The sequence below is a fragment of the Lycium barbarum genome, chromosome 11, assembly GCF_019175385.1.
Source record: "Lycium barbarum isolate Lr01 chromosome 11, ASM1917538v2, whole genome shotgun sequence".
Classification (NCBI taxonomy): Eukaryota; Viridiplantae; Streptophyta; class Magnoliopsida; order Solanales; family Solanaceae; genus Lycium; species Lycium barbarum.
Window position 1 is genome coordinate 124,130,841 of NC_083347.1, and position 18,021 is coordinate 124,148,861.

Genomic DNA, 18,021 nt, shown 5'->3' on the forward strand with positions numbered 1-18,021 from the left:
CTACCTTACAAATTCTATTTGGCTTACTCATGCAAGCTAAAAGATCTTCTGTTCGTTTATGATTGAACGGGATCCCTAGTATTTTTATAACTGAAGTTCTACATCAAGTATTTTCCAAATGCAAGAACTTGTATTATTTCTTCTTAATCCAGTTTTCATATACATGAGCTTAAGTTTTAGAATTATTAATCATCTTTGGGTTCAATTTGTGGAATTACTGAAGTTTGCTTTTGATGAGCAATATCAGTCAGATGGCATGAAATCTCATCTTATTTTAAGAATTAAACTCGGTAAATTCAGCTCTTGTTAAATGAGATTATGGTCTGTGACAAGAAATAGATACAGCATTAAGTCACGGGACTATCAAATATCAACATCTCGATATAATAAGTACTAATGAAGTGCAATTTATAGCTTTTACAGCCAAACTTTGCAGAACACGACACTATCAAGAATCCATATGGGTTGCAATCAATATATAGCTAATAAAAGTAGCATTGCCATGGATTTGATGTTTTACACACAACATAAGCATTCACAAAAAATGCGCTTTGTAGAAATCTATTTATGGAGAGTATACTGTAAGCTTGTCTAATGCTCGCATCTTAATGTTCTCTCTTCTACAGATAGAACTAGGTTGCACTCTTTTAAACAAAAATAAAACAAAAATTAAGCGTATTCCCGCCCAAACTCTTAAGAGTTTGTTCCACTCATATGTCCTATATCTACTATTGCTTGCAAAAAGAATGAAGATCAGCATCCTGCAGTCAACTGTGTAGAACCAACTCCATTTCTGTGCTGAAGATGCAAAGCAGTCAAAAGGCCTTGCCATGTTTCTCCAGGTCCTCCAGCTACTTGGAAATCAAGGAGTTTTCTCTGTTTCCTGTAGTATTCTTCTAGCGGCTTGACCTAAAAATTACAGAATGATGACAAGTATTACTTGATTTTGTTGTTCACTGATAAAATACTGAGTTACTAGCAACAAAATAAGAGCTGAGAAAATTTTGATCCAAGCTCATGCAATTAGTTTTATAGTTCTATTGAATGAAATAAAATGAAACCGCATATTTAAACAAGTTGATCAACAATGAATACACAATTCACATACATCACAACTGCAGGATACGGACACAGTTATAGGCTTATAGCTGAATAGGTACATATGCAATCACTCTTGAAAAATGTAGCTTGTTTTAGATATTCAGCACCAACAAAAGTAAAACTACATGAAGAAGATGAGGTGAGTACCAAAAGTTCCAGAAAAATATGGCATAGACATATAAACCATTTCAGCATTGGGTAGTTCAACTAACGATAAGGTACTCAGTACATTAGCTACCAAGCAAAAGATCTTCGACTTGTTTCATCCTTAAAGGAAGTGCTACGAGAATGACATTTTGAAGCAGATGATTTACACGCACATTTGCATGTCTAATTCAGCAAGCACTAGTATTAATGCACATCAAGAATGATAAGAAAGTCAATCTATAGTCCTATTCATTGAATGCTAAGAGAGGCAATCTACAATTCTATTCATCTCAAATTATGAAATCGAAGTTTTTCGAGTATTTGCAACTGTAAAATTTACAGCATCAGATAGGTACCTGCTCTGCATGCACATGGAGCTTCTTCCTCGAGACATCATCCATGATACCTGAAGGCCTAAAATGACCACCCTCTGGCTGCCAACAAGTATTAATTCCAGCAGTGCCCCTGCGGAGGAATTCCAGAGGTAGATAAAGTCCAGTGCTTTTATCTTTCTTTGACACCAAATCCTCTGCACACTTAAGATTGAGAACTAAATCTATGTCCACATTTTTGTCCAGGATTTCCTGCAGGAATAAACCACAAGCTATGTAATTTCCATCATCTGTTCGACATGAGAAATTTGAAAAGAAATGAGACTTTGAACAAAGAGTCTGAGAGAAGTATGATAAAATTCACTTTTAAAGTTTTACAAACAAGTTTATGTATTGTTCTGTCCAGAACACTAGAAGTCAACAAATTAGAAAAATTAGTGGATTAAGATAACCTAACTTGTAACCGAGACAATTCAGATCATAATAAAGTGAATAATCTACCCCAACACTATCCATCTAAAGATATAAAGGTCCAAAGCAGGATTTCAGAATGTAGAAAACCACAATCTTTCATGGACTCTTCCTGTCAAAAACTCCCTCCATACCTTTTACATGAAAATTTATGTTTTTCAGGTTAGGACCGATTTTATATTGAAACTACTACCAGTTAATTCAAATTTTCAAACAAAACTTGAACAACTAAAGAACATAATTGATATTTATGTATTTAACACCATCATGAAGATAATAATTCTTGATCAATATGTGAAGCATAAAGTTTTGGCTGTTGGTATCAACCCTGGAAAGAAAATAGTTTTAAATGAACATTTAGTATCTAATAACCAGAAATTTCAAATTGAGACCACCAAAACAAATACTACTAAGTATTCCCTCCGTCCCAATTCAAGTGTCGTCCCAAAAAGAGTCTCTTTCTACATTTAGTTAGTTTTCCAATTCCAACATTCTACGTGACAAGTTTAAGATCATAAGATTTAAAAAGAACTGCACACACATCTTTAATTTTAATTTAAGACCACGAGATTCAAAAGAAGGATCTACAGTAACAAGAAAAAGGTGTCACTACAATGAAGTCCACACGGAGACGGAGGGTATACTTACAGCTTGAATCTTTGATCTAGGAATCCCATCCAAGATGAATCCACTTTCACCCCTGCAATATCCTTCTTCAAGCCTCTTTGACAACAAGCCAAATATAACCTCTTCTGGGACAAGCTTTCCTTGATTGACAGCATCTGCTATCTTTATTGAACCATACACAAAAATGAAAGAGATTATTGGATTAAACCAAAAAAAAAAGTGTAGCATGAGACTATTTCAAAGCAAAAGAAAGTACTCAAAAAGAATTGAGAGATCAAAATGAATATTTTTTTACAAATTACTCCATGTTTCATGTATTCTATTTATAAATAGTGACTTATAGTGCATTGTTTCTAAAACATGTAATTGTTATTTAAAAACAGAAATCTAACTTTTAATTGAGCCAACAATTAAATGGTTTGACACTGTGCTCTTTTGAAGAAGTTAATTTAGTTTTGATAAAGTTGAAACAGAGAAAGTAATAGAACTAAGAAAACAACTCAATCAAGCTTTTATATTCAGCTCCAAACTAGCATGGATCAATCTCTTGGTATTCATTCCCTCTATTCAAGCTCATTTCTTTCTATTAATTGACAAAAATAAGACCAACTAATAACTTCAAAGAACAATATTTCATTTCATTTTCCATTGCAGATAGATTTAAGCTCACTAAGAGCCCGTTTGGATTGACCAGCTTATAAGCCATTTTTTACTTATTTGAGTGTTTGGCAAAATTAGAAAACAGCTTAAAATAAGCCAAAACCAAGAAGTTGCTCAACCCAACTTATTTCTTTTTGGCTTAAAAGCCATTTTTATTTGACCAATAACTTTACCTTTTTATCCCTTATATTTTCTGTTAATTCCAATACTAACCTTATTTCTAAAAACCCTTTAAGCACTTATATCCAAACACGTAACTGCTTATTTATAAAATAAATTTCAGCACTTAAAAAGTACTTTAAGCACTTAAGCTTAAAAGCCACATTTTTTCAGCTAATCCAAACGGGCTCTGAGGCAGCATTTCACTTAATCAAACCAACAATTAAACGGTTTGACACATTTATTTTTTATAAAGTTAAAACAGAGAACCTAATAGCAGAAAAAAAAAACTTGTATACTTTAATTTCAAATTAGAATGGATCAATTATATGAAAATAAGACCAAGTAAGTACATTTTATTTTCTTTTCATTTTCCATTGCAGATAGATTTAAAGGTCACTAAGGCAAAAAAGAATAGAAATTGGAACCTTTTTATAGAGAGAAGAGCGAGGGTGAAGCTCTTGACGAACGAGTGAACCCATTGAAATATGAGGAACATCTAGAAGCTTCGATAGCCACTGTGCATACACGTGTCGCTGTGCCATTGGATCACCCATGATCACCCACTGCACTCCCCTTCTTGGAACTGATCCCTCAGATTCCTCCATTACACGTGTCTCTTCGTAGTACTCGTAATCATCGTAATCATAGTCAGCTAACTGAGCCGCCGCAGCTGATCCGTAAGAACGGAGAGGAGAAGTACGAATAAGTGGCTGAGCCGCCGCTCTCATACGGCTGAGCAATGCCATCGCCGCAGCAAGAGAGAGAGAGAAAGAGGGTTTCTAAAAGAAAAGCGAATTGGGGTTTTAGCGAAACGAAGAGGGTTGAGTGAAACATTGACCCCTGAGAGTGTGATTATTTACGAGAATGCCATTAGGTGAGGAAATGGAATTGTGTTAGAGCCCGTTTGGATTGGCATATAAGTTACTTGTAAGCTGTTTTTAGTTTTTTTTTTTTTTTTAGTGTTTGGCTGGCCAGCTTAAAATAAGCTTAAAAAATTAATTGGGATCATTTGACTTAACTTATCTAAAGCAGCTTATAAGTTGAAAATAGCTTATAAGTAAAAAAAAAAATAAGTTAGACTACCCTAACTTATTTTTTTAGCTTATAGGCAAAAGTTTATCCAAACATGCTCTTAATGAATACTCCCTCTGTTTACTTTTATTTGTTCAATATTTTAAAAATAATTTTTTTAAATTTACTTGTCAATTTTAGCATATTAAAATAAAATAATTTATTTTTTTCTATTTTATTCATAGTATTAATTACTCACTTTAAATTATTTTTTAAATCTAATAAAAATATGCATTAATTAATATAAATATATTGATAAATTATACATTTCATTTATTATTTTTTAAATAGTGTGAAAATTTTAAAGTGGACAAGTAAAAGTGAATTGAGTAGACGGGGAAATTACACTCCACGCGACCGAGAGAGAAATATTGGCCCTGAATATGGGGACTATTTACGGGAATACCATTGGTTGGATGTCAGAGGGGGAAATTGCGCTCCACACGACTGGGAGAGAAAGTATGTGGTTAGCTGACACGTGGAGTGTCTGTAAATGTATTTGTTCCTTCTCGACCGCGTCCACGGGTTTTGCATGGGCATGCACCGCACCTACTTTACCATGAATTTACTCTTCTTCAACATATAATTCTTTATGTAAACTTTAACCATTTTATTGCATCTGGTCCATTTAGTTCATTCATGTAGAATTATATCGATTGTATAAATCCTCACTGGTTTGATCATTCAATGAGATATACAAGCTATAATTCATAACATTGTGTTCGGTTTGAATATGAAAAAATTTAGATAAACTTTTATTTTCAACTTAACTTAGGCCGTTCTTTAAAGGACTTTTGGAAGATGAGTTTTAAGAGAAAGACATTTGTTTTTAGTGTTATATACAATGATTAGCTAATTTTGAGATACGTAGTATAAATATGGAATAAAAACATTGTAATACAAAATAATCCCAATACTACATATCCCGAAATAGAAAAATTCAACCAAATACAAGATGAAACAACAGTCCTACTCTTTCCATTTTAATTTATGTGAACTCATTTGACTAGGCACAAAATTTAAGAAAAAAAATGAAGAAGACTTTTAAACTTGTGGTGTTGAATGAGTTACATACTCTCTCTGTTCACTTTTACTTTTCCACTTTTGACTATGCACACCCTTAAGAAATAATAAATGACTATGCAACAATTTTTTTTTTTTTCGCATTTCGTGAGTTAATCAACGAAATAGGTTTTTTTTTTTTTTTTTTTTTTGTATTTCGTGAATTAATCAACAAATATGAACGAAACTGATTTTTTTGCATTTCGTGAGTTAATCAACGAAATAGGTTTATTATTTTATTTTTTTTGTATTTCGTGAATTAATCAACAAATATGAACGAAACTGATTTTTTTTTTATTTTTTTTTGCATTTCGTGAATTAAAAAACGAAATAGGAAATTATAATTTATTTATTTTTTTGCATTTCGTGTATTAAATTGGAAAAATACAAAAAAAATAGGAAATTATATATTTATCCTATTTCATTGGTATATGAATGAAATAAATATATATATATATATATATGTATGTATTCCTATTTCGTTTTTATATAAACAAAAGGAAAATAAAAATATTTTCCTATTTTTTTATATAAACGAAAATACAAAAATACAAAAAAAAAAAAAACATATTTCGTTTTTAGATGAACGAAATAAAAAAAAATCTTATTTCGTTTTTTAATAAACGAAAAAAAAAAATAGTTGTAAAGTCAAGACATAACTTTATTTTGAATATAAATATAATTCTAAAAAATATAGGGAGAAAAACTAGTTGTAAAGTGGTCAAACTTTAGATGGTCATAACTTTGCGCTCGGACGTTCGTTTTATGCGTTTTTTTTATTTTGAACTTGTGTATTTTTTCGAGATCTATGCGGACAAACTGTCGCAAGGCGGTTTGGCCGAGCCGATTTTAAAAAAAAACAGCTTTTATCCCATTCAATTTCAATTTTTCCCCAAATTGGCCTGAAATTTTCAGTTTTATTTACTTATAAGATGATGATACGCAATAGATTTTCAATGTAAAAATCTCGGGGTAATGTAGCTGTGAATGTCAATTTCACTTCTGCGGTTTCAATTTTTGAAAATAAAGCTGACTAATTTTCTCGATATATAAAGTTGACTAAAATAACCTTACAGTCAAACACTAAGTTTTTTCAAACAAAACTTACTTCGGGCACCTTTTCAACACCTAAAATGACAATCCGAACGTCTACGTATCCTTGATGTATTGGGCCTACATTATTGTACGCAGAAAAAAAATCAGGTTCTATATAAAATATTGACGTTTCGGAGTCTTGACACAGGACTAATGATTGGTCAAAGTATGGAAAAAAACACTAAGTGTTGCAAAAAATAAAGTTGGCCAATTTTTATTTTTTTTGGTACTGTTTTACTGCGTTATAGAAAAAAAAAATATATATATATATATATTCCAATTTCGTTTTGATATGAACGAAATAAAAAAAAATCACATTTTGTTTTTTAATAAACGAAATACCAAAAAAACAAACTATTTCGTTGATATACCAACGAAATGCAAATATATATATATATATATATATATATATATATATATATATATATATTTTCCAATTTGGTTTTGATATGAAAATATATTATTCTTTTTATATAAATATATATTTTGTTGGTATATAAACGGAAAAAAATAATTATTTTCCTATTTCGTTTTTATATAAATGAAATACAATATATATATATATATATATATATATATATATATATATATATATTCCTATTTCGTTTTTATATAAACGAAATGAAAATAAAATTATTTTCCTATTTTTTTATATAAACGAAATACAAAAATACAAAAAAAATTATTTTCATATTTCATTTTTTAATAAACGAAATACAAAAAAACAATTACTATTTCGTAGATATACCAACGAAATGCAAAAAAAAAAAAAAATATATATATATATATATATATATATATATATATATTTTTTTTTCCAATTTCGTTTTTATATGAACGAAATTAAAAAAAAATTATCTTATTTCGTTTTTTAATACACGAAATGCAAAAAAAAAAGATATATTATAATTTCCTATTTCGTTTTTTTATTCACGAAATGCAAAAAAAAAAAAAAAAAAAAAAAACATATTTCGTTGATTAATTCACGAAATGCAAAAAAAAAAATCAGTTTCGTTCATATTTGTTGATTAATTCACGAAATACAAAAAAATAAAATAATAAACCTATTTCGTTGATTAACTCACAAAATGCAAAAAAAATAAAAATATATTTGTTGCATTTCGCTACAAGTGTAGCAAAATGCAACAAAATATTCCGGCTATGAACAGTGCGTTGTGTGAGTATTTCGTTGGATAACTAACGAAATACCCATTGTGGTATAAAAAAAAAAAGACAGCCTATTTTGATCTAATGGCTGCAAAAATAAGACATTTTGGCTCCGGACTCATATTTTATCCTTGGATTAGTTCCTTTATCCTTGACTACCAAAAAAACCTTTTAACGTTTAGATTTTGTTTTGATTAGCATTAAAAAAAATTAATTTTTGAAAAACTATATTTGGAGAGTATTTGTGTTTATTTGTTGAATACTTGGGTTTGTAGTGTTTTTTGTTTATCAAGATCTTTTTGATTGACAATGTTGGTTAAACAATTATTTCTTGGAACACTTAACAAAGCTGGCCCTTAAAGCTGTAGTTATTATAGGACTATAGTAATCAATATAAAGCTTAGAAAATTGTGTTATGGTCAAAATACATATGAACGATCCATTTGTTTAGCTACAATGAAATGAACCGTCCAATGCATAACACGTTCAACGAAATTAAATATTCGATGTGTGTCAATGATATGAAAAATGACATATAAACTAAGGCCCCGTTTGGCGTGGTTTCAAACCGTGGTTTCAAACCATGTTTGGACATGCAATTTGAATATTTTAAGTTGTATTTTCTCTTATAGACATAAAAGCCCCGCAAATTGTGAAAACTATCAAAACATTCTCAATTCTTATACAATCTTACCAAATGAGCAAATCATAATTCATAACAAAATTAGCACACTATTAGAAGGCCTTTCTAAAAAATACAACATTAATTAATCAAACTTTAGTTCAATAAAAACGAAAATTTAACATGAATAGTAATCTAACTACTCTTTAATATAATCCTCCCACATAAATTAAAGGTTGGTAGACATAAATACAGGTTCGTGGAAGTTAATGAGATTGGTAAATGATTGAGGGGTAATTGTTAAAAAAATCTACCAACTTATGGGTCTTTTTTTACAAATTATAAACTTATGGGTTAAATTTTATATTTAAAAAAGTTGAAATCATGATTTCAAACCCCAAATCATACATTTTTGGATGAATTGGGGTTTGAAACCATGAGTGAAAACGTATGTCCAAACGCTGATTTTGGGTCATGGCTTGAAAACGCATAGCCAAACACCTACTAACAGCCGTGCTTCATCCATAAGAATCATGCCTATACCTACTATTTCATGACTCTCTACACACATCCATCCCTCTTCTCTATTTAAATCCTCTATATATTAAGTACTCCTTTATTAATTTGCTCCAATTTGAATAAGAAAGCAACATGAATGCATCATAATAATATTATGAGAATATAACTAGTTTTGCAGTTTACAGCTTTGACAAGCATATCATATCTGTGGAGATAACATTGTTACGTCGACAAGCAGTACTTTCAGTCATTGGAATTTACATTTCTATTTTTACCATTAATATTGTGTTGAAATATGTGTTCCGAAGGAACATATAATAGTAGGTTCGTGTAATTATAGGTTTTAAGAGATTACCGTTTCTGATTTGATTGGTTTAAATCGTAGCTTTTACGATTCCACCCCAAGATATCGTGTTCTCATATAAGGTTGTTCACGGTTTTGGTTAAAACTAAAATCAAATCGAAAAGTTTAACCAAACCGAATAAAAAAACCGACATTTAGTTTGGTTTGGTTTGATTTGGCTTTAAATTTTAAAAACCGATAATATTTGGTTTGGTTATGGTTCTATTAAAAAATAACTGAATAAATAACCGAACCAAACCGATAAATTATATACATAAATTTTATAATTATTTATATGTATAATATTATTTTTTTCATAAATAATTGTGAATATTTTATACCTTTTAATCATTAATTTGATTTTTGGTCTATTTATTTCACATGATTGTTTATGTCTTTTAACTCTTTTAAGTGTTAAGTGTAAACCTACTAACAGAAGCTCACGTTAGAGTCTAATGTCTTTAACTTAAATTTTTAGCCTTTCTTAGTCAGCCATTTGATTTTAGGTTGTTTCTTCTTTTTTTCGAATTTATACCTTTCTTTTTTCTTGTCTGAATGGGTCCTAAACTTCTAATATTTTTCATATGAAAAGGACAGAGGTTGTAGATTTGGGAGTTCCTATAGAAGATACATCAGTAACATTAGCATTTGCTGCAACTCAAGCACATGATAATGCCCTAATACTTCTTCCGCGGGTAATCTTCTTAAAAAGCAGAAAAGATCAACTCCTTGTAGTCGAGACCCTAGCCTTGGGGATAATGATAGAAAAACATCTGAAGTTTGGGATCATTACACAAAGTTTTTTTTAATAAAATGGGAGAATTGAGGGCAAAATGTAAGTACTGGCCAAAAGTTTGGGATCATTACACAATTTTTATTTTATTTTATATATTTTCATTTTAATTTTAGGTAGTTTTTATGTTTAATTAATATGTATGTTTGTAATAACAACTAAAATCTCCTATGCTCTACTTTATTTTCAGGTATGTGTATTAAGATGACAAAAATTGTGCAGCCACTACTAAGTTAGTTTTTAGCTCTATATGTAATAGTTTAACAACTTTGGGTAACTTGTGTACTACACTCTCACTAATAGTGAAAATGTTTCTATGATGTATGTTCCACCTTAAACTATAAATAAAAGTTATCGTTTGAACAAAAAAAAGACATGTTTTTTCAACTTTTTAATATTTTACTAATAAGTCTCATGGCTGCTAGTTTTAAACCGAAAAATCGAACCAAACCGATAATAACCAAACCGGTAGTTATTATTTGATTTGGTTCGGTTATGGTTTTAGACATTTAAAAACCGACTAAATTGGTTTGGTTATAATTTTAATCAATAACCGACCCAAACCGAACCATGAACACCTCTATTCTCATATAGCAACAGCCAACATGGTTTACATTCAAAAGACATAGTAGACAATATTATTAATGAAAATATAAATACATGTTTGTGTGACAGTAGTTATAAACGGCTCGTAAGATTCAAATTAATTAATGACGCTAATCACTGATCGTGTAAAAAATAATTGATTAATTACCGTCATCTTATAAGTAACTAGTAAATTTATCCGCGCTTCGCGCGGTCTTAAAAAGTATCTATAAATTTATAAAAAGATAATCAAACTAATAATAAGTTCATATATTATCCCTCTTTTTATGAGAAACAAAACACTAACATCTTTTGGAAGTAATTCATATTATTTGCCTTCTTCTATATAATGTATAATTTATCATATATTATTGATAAAGTATATTTAAGTTTAATATATTAAGAATGTCCAACAACTAAAAATAGAAGTATCAAAATTACTAATTACATAGATAAAATTTAAATTATTATCAATGAAACCCATCTAAAGCATTTTTTATGAAAGCATGTTATTATTACGTTAGATATAATAACAAAAGTTGAGGAAGAAAAATTAGTGAGTATCCACATGATATTTGAAAATTATAAAATGTCAAACATTATTTTTGGTTTCCCATCCGGTTTCCGATATCAGCATTGGAGTCCAACTATATCCGGATTTGCGCCGCGTAGGGTCCATTCGGGGATAGCACTCCCTACCAAGGATTAAGCACATCAACAAAAAATAATATCATTAAAGTTCTTAAAAAAAAAGATTATCGTCTAATTGTTGATTATCATGCTCTTCACTAATAGTACATATATAACTTTTCAAAATTGTAATAGCATTAGTTAACAAATTAAACTTAGAAGAGAAGGAACGAAAACTAATTTCATTTAAAACCTAAAAATAAAAATAATTACCATCTATCTGACAAATTTATTTTCCTTTTCTCTCAGACTAAGATGAGACTATGTACTCTTCTAAATTCTTACTTTGAACTTCTAAAATTGTTGTTTTTAATAATCTATAAGAACAAACAAAAATCTTAAATACGTTAAATTACCAAACAATATTTTTTCTATCAGTCTAATAATCACCATTTTCATCATTTAAAAAGAGCTAATAATTCAAATAATTCTCAATAAATGATTTCCACGCTCTAAATCAGAATTATTAATTATTAAAATTAGTGATGCAATGAGTTATGTTTTCTACTTTTTTAAATCAAATTTAAGTTATATGATCATATAGCATATAGCATATAGACTATTGTCACATGTTATTTTCTTAAATTATCACATTACATGTCCTCATAGAAACATCTACAAATTGTCAACGCATAGATAGATTAATGCCTTATTAATTACCTTTTAAATGGCTAATAGAATGTTTGTATTTTTTGGGCATAACTTTTAATATGCACGATCCTCGGTTGTCAAAGCCTCCAGCCTTTATATTGTCTCCGATCTTCACGAAATACTTTTCTGTTTGCAAGAAAGAGTTACTTGTTGATAAACTGAATTCGAGATAACGTTTTCGATAGAGCCTACAACATGAAAATAAACGTCAAACTGTTGAACTAAAACTAAAAGTAGAAAGGATTTTTGTGCATTTACCTTGTCTAAAAAAAAACAAAACAAAGGAAAAATAGAATTTTATCCATCTCTTTTCCACTCCACAGCCTTTGACATAAAGATAACCCAAATCATAGTAAGCAGAGTGAAGTTTTTGTAAGAGTAAGCCGCGTCAAATGCTTTCGTAAAGTTTCAAGAACTTTCTTAGATCTCACCTTGTCCTCATGCCTCAGCCCCCTGAATCACTAATAATGATAAATGGAACCATTGTTAATTGGTGGATGATAATGTGAAAACAATTATATAGATATGAGAGAGCATAGAGTAAATGAGATTCATCCAAAGAGCTTTGTAACCAAAAACCCACGTTGTTTAATAGTTTTGTGATCTTTCATTTCCTAAACGTTTTTGGCGTTTAATTAAGTAATTGAGGAGATTATGTTTGAAAATTATTTAATGCTATAAATATAAATAGTAGTATACAGTTACAATTTTAGGAACAGGTTAAATTATTTTCTTTTAACTCCTCTTATGGCTTAAGAAATGTGGGAATTTGAAAAGTTGCAATGAATATATGTAAATTTCTGATACAAATTCATTCGAACTATTCAATTCACCATCAGATTTAACCTCTGAAACTTTTTTGAGTGGGTTTAAAGACAATCCTTTCAACCATTAATGCACTTTATTGCTCAGCCTTCATCATGTTAATTATTTATCATATACGTCTAAAGTTGATAAATTCACACCCTCATTCAATTTAATACTGCAATTATTGCTTCCTCGTTTAATAATGTAATTATAATCATTTTGCCACTTTTAGATTTTTAAAAATAAGTTAAATAGAAATATTAGGAGAAAAAGGCAAAAAAATCACAAAAAAGATAAATAGCAATGGTGACCATAGAGAGGTGTCACATCACCTTATCTATGCCTAGCTTTATTATATATATAGATTAGAGGTAATTTTATTTAATAATTATTGATTGATAACCTAGAATTGTGGGGTTCAAGTTCTATTATTTTAAAAAATATTTACATAATCGGGTCACTTATAAGATAAATATAGGTAAATTTTTATGATAAACATCATTAACTGATTTACTTTGGATACGTTGAATGCGGACTTTACACCCAATATAAGGGCTGAGAAAACTATCTTTTTAGGTATTTGTAGGGTTCACCACAGCCGCCCATAGAAGAAAAAATAGTACTCCCTCCTGTTAACTCATTTGATTGAACACGAAATTTACGAAAGAGGGAAGATTTTTAAAAATTGTGATTCAAAATAAGTCTTGAAAATTTGTGTGACTATAAATCATTCATAAAGTGAATTTGTTTTCAAATTAGGAAAGAGATCATTCATTTTGGCACGGACTAAAAATGAAATAAGTTCAAACAAATTGAAACAGAAGGAGGAGTATAACAATTTGACTTTCATCTTCTTCTTCCACATAACTTGGAACATTCACAGATACTTCTATGTTGGTTCCTGGATTTCTCGAAGCCTAACACATAGGAAGTTTCTTAACCAAATTAAACCAAACACACCTTTAAATTAATCTCCCTTCACGCCACGCGGAATTTTACTTTGCCGCTTATCAACTTTCAAACATGTATATATATATATATTGGTGTTTTGTGTATCTGTTTCATCGCAGTACGTAGTTGGATTCTATTCTACTTTCTTTTAGTCTTATTAGTGGCTGAGTTCTCTCTTATATACAAGCAATAACTCACAATCAACACAAGAGGGCATATATAAGTTTCTTCTCTTTTTTCGACTTTAACCATTCGGTATTCCGAATCTATGTCTAAAGCTCATTAAAGGGGAACTCTTTCCTAGCGTTTTTCCGTTTTCCTCAAATTCGAAATCTTTGATTAAGGATAAAAAAAAAAAAAAAACCACTCAACACAAACTCGAAATCTTTAGTTAAGGATAGAAGGACGTCATCTTTGGAGATCTTGATCTTGTCGTTTTTGAAACCTATTCGCGATATACTGTAGGCACATTAAAGAGAAGTCTTTCCTAACTAGAGTTTTTCCATTCCCTTCAAACCAGAACCCTTTGGTTAAGGATAGAAGTTCTTCGTCCCATTAGTAGATTTGTTTTCCCCCCCTCAATTTCAGGATCAACAAACATTTATTTTCTCTATTTCTTTTAGTCATTCACATATTCTCTCATTTCCTTAGAATTAAGGATGGAAGGATACCACCAGCAACAGTACAAACGACTTTTCGACCACCTTGATGAGAATGGGGACGGGAAAATATCAGCGTCCGAGTTGCAACAATGTGTACATATGATAGGCAAAGACATGCCGTTCGACGAGGCAGAGGCCGCAGTCGCGGCCTATGACTCGGACAACGATGGCTTATTGGATTTCGACGACTTCTTGATATTAGTGGAAGATGGTGGGACCGAAGAAGAGAAGGCCAACGAAATGAAGGAGGCATTTAGGATGTATGAGATGGAAGGGTGTGGATGCATCACACCGGAAAGTTTAAAGAGAATGCTTGATAGGTTAGGGGAGAAGAGAACTGTTGATGAGTGCAGAGGAATGATTGCGAGATATGATATCAATGGTGATGGTTTGCTCAATTTTGATGAGTTTGTCATCATGATGCGTTGCTAGTTACATATCAAGTTCTTTGTCGTCATTTATCACTAATCACATTGTTTAGAACTTGGGTTGCTTTGTTTAACTTTGTAATAATGATAAATGATGGCATATTCTTTCTATGGTAAATCTATATACTTTGATTTGTTTAGTCACTTCACTATGTATCAGGGATCTATACATACAATATCGATAATTAATTCTAAACAGTGGCTATTAATTATTGACGCATGCAAGGCATGTTTCAAAATGTTTTGGTAAAGGACAAGTTAGCACGAAATTTAAGATTAAAAATAGAAAAATTATACTTGTGATCTCAAACATATCATAACCTTTATGTGACGATAAGACTTTTGAAACTAGTGATCTTAAATGTATTGTAACATTTGTATAACTATAAATTAAAGATTACTACTCTAATCTCACAAGTGGTATCTGGGAAGGGTAGGATGTACGGAAATCTTACGGCTATCTTTGCGGGGCAGGGAGGCTAGAATATGCTATCAATCAATGCATTTTTCACTATCCCAATACCGATATTGATAATCTGTTCTTCCGCACTTTCGTCTAAACTCACGAAATAGCCTTCTTATTTGAATGAATTGGACCTGTCTTTTTTCTCGTGAACTGTATTCCAAATGAGAAGGCTATGGGTTGCTTTCTGCATGAAAGACTATAGGTGCCCTAGTCCTTTGGATTATATTGACTAAACTAATGATCCAAGTATGCGCTTAATTAACCTGATAGCAATCTAAAAGAAGTTTTTGTGGGAGTTATGTACAATACGCGCATGAAAAGAAGAATTTTCTTATAGCCCGCGAGGACTGACTAGATCAGCTCATTTTGACACTTCTAGACTCACATGTCCTCTATTTGAAGCAACCGTTGGGAAATTGTCCAAAATTGATAAATAATCTGGGCCCAAAATTAAACAGGTCGATCGACTTTAATTTTATGGTGGGCTGGTTGAAACTATTTCCAAAGGGAAAACTACGTATATATACATGTTAAGGAGAAATATTTACAAAACGTGACGATAGTTTTCCTTATTTATAAAACATAATGATATATTACGAAACATGACGGATTTTCATATATATTTTTTTTTCCAGAAAATATATGTTTTTATATTTAAAAAAAAGATTAATTTTTTTTTTGCTCAAAGGCTTAAAAAATTACCTCAAATTTTTGTGTATGAAAATGTATGAAATGTGTATGTGTGAGCGAAATTTTTAATATAATTTTCATACACAAAATTGTGAGCGAAAACTTTAAGCCTTGAATATTGTATGAAAGTTGTTACAATGTTGTTGTAGTTGTATTAATTTTCCAGAAACCTAATATGAAACTTTATATACGAAAAATGTGAATAAAATTCTAAGTCTTGAGGGAGATATACACATTTCATACCATTCTCATGCATAAAATTTTGAGATATACACATTTCATACATAAAATTTAAGCGAACTTTTTAAGCCTTGAATACACATTTCATACACAAAAATTTGAGCGATTATTTTAAGTCTTGAATGTTGTATCAAAGTGGTATACAATGTTGTTGCAGTTGTATTAATTTTACAGAAATCTAACATGAACTTTATACACGAAAATGTGAGCGAAATTTTAAGACTTAAGCGAGATACAAATTTCATATTGTTTTCATACACACAATTTTGAGCGGATTTTTTTAGCCTTGAACGAGATATACACATTTCATACATTTTTCATACTGTTTTCATACACTAAATTTTGAGCGAACTTTTTAAGCCTTGAGCGAGATATACACATTTCATACATAAATTTTTGAGCGGATTTTTTTTTAAAAATAATTTTAAAAAAGCATATTTTGTATAGGGTTTGTAATGTTATGTTTTGTAAATATAAAACTATCGTCACGTTTCGTAAATATTTCTCCTTAAGATGTATATATATATATATGTAGTTGTCCCATTTCCAAAGTAATTCATCAAAAATAACAGCCCAACTGTCTCGTGTAGATACTGAAGTCTTTTTTTCGCGGATCGTCCTTCATTTGGGGTGGTCTTTAATTTTCACCCTTCAAATTGGCGGTCTTTAAGTTTTGTCCTTCGCCTAATATCCCGAGGTTGTGAGTTCTAACTCCAACTCAATAAAAAAAAAAAAAATCGCAAAGCAGAATTCTATCCATATAGAATTTGGACCAATTTGAGGGCCAAAAATTAAAGACCACCCCAGCGAAGGTCAATCCTGCAAATTAACCGATACTGAACATGCACTGAACCGTGAAGATGCCCAAACACTGACCCACTGATTCTTTTCAATGTTGCTCACTGTAATCCATATCAAAATTGTTCGTGTTAAACATATATTTATGCACATTACTTATGTTTGTAACTGTAAATTATCTCATAAAGTTAAATTGTTTGTAACTATAGAAATGTGTCAATCCTTTTGGGACAAACTAATAAAGAAAGTAAGACAATCCTTTTGGGACGAAGGGAATATTTATGTATATTACTTGTGTCGGAATACAATAGCCACAAACAATTAGTGGTTATACAAAAATATTTACATATTTGTTGCTAGTTGCTTAGCGGACTTCAACTTGATTGGAATTGATGCGTAGTTATTATTAATATTGTTGTATTAGTTGTTAGTTGCTGAAGTTTGGATGGTGTTAAAAGTCAGCTTTTCTTTATTCCTCTATTTTTCTTTTGTTGAGTTGGTGAATAGAATTATTACTTACCAAAAGAAATGTTTATGGCATATTCAGAACGCACGTTTCAATTTTTTTTTTTTTTTTAAAGAAGTCATATCTAATCAAACAGTATTGTTACATAAGTGAGGGTGCTGAAGTTTGGATGGTGTTAAAAGTCAGCTTTTCTTTATTCCTCTATTTTTCTTTTGTTGAGTTGGTGAATAGAATTATTACTTACCAAAAGAAATGTTTATGGCATATTCAGAACGCACGTTTCAATTTTTTTTTTTTTTAAAGAAGTCATATCTAATCAAACAGTATTGTTACATAAGTGAGGGTGGAACGAGTATGACTCTTTTGACTAGTTGGAGAAATAGGAGCAAAATGAAGCAAAGATATTTTGAGAGCA

General features: G+C 30.4%; 2 protein-coding genes across 2 annotated transcripts; one reads left to right on the forward strand and one right to left on the reverse strand.

Annotated features, from left to right (window-relative positions):
- Nucleotides 1-461: 461 nt before the first annotated feature.
- Nucleotides 462-4,286, reverse strand: LOC132617977 (probable adenylate kinase 7, mitochondrial). The gene is made up of 4 exons (XM_060333049.1): nucleotides 3,926-4,286; nucleotides 2,700-2,840; nucleotides 1,605-1,832; nucleotides 462-909 (listed from the first exon to the last, which is right to left on the reverse strand). Exons 1-4 carry the CDS (start codon nucleotides 4,244-4,246, stop codon nucleotides 754-756), a joined length of 846 nt encoding a protein of 281 aa, XP_060189032.1. The 5' UTR covers nucleotides 4,247-4,286; the 3' UTR covers nucleotides 462-753.
- A 9,664-nt stretch (nucleotides 4,287-13,950) lies between these two features.
- On the forward strand, nucleotides 13,951-15,162 carry LOC132618039 (putative calcium-binding protein CML19). The gene has a single exon (XM_060333098.1). The coding sequence runs from the start codon at nucleotides 14,516-14,518 to the stop codon at nucleotides 14,948-14,950; it is 435 nt and encodes a 144-aa protein (XP_060189081.1). The 5' UTR covers nucleotides 13,951-14,515; the 3' UTR covers nucleotides 14,951-15,162.
- Nucleotides 15,163-18,021: the final 2,859 nt, after the last annotated feature.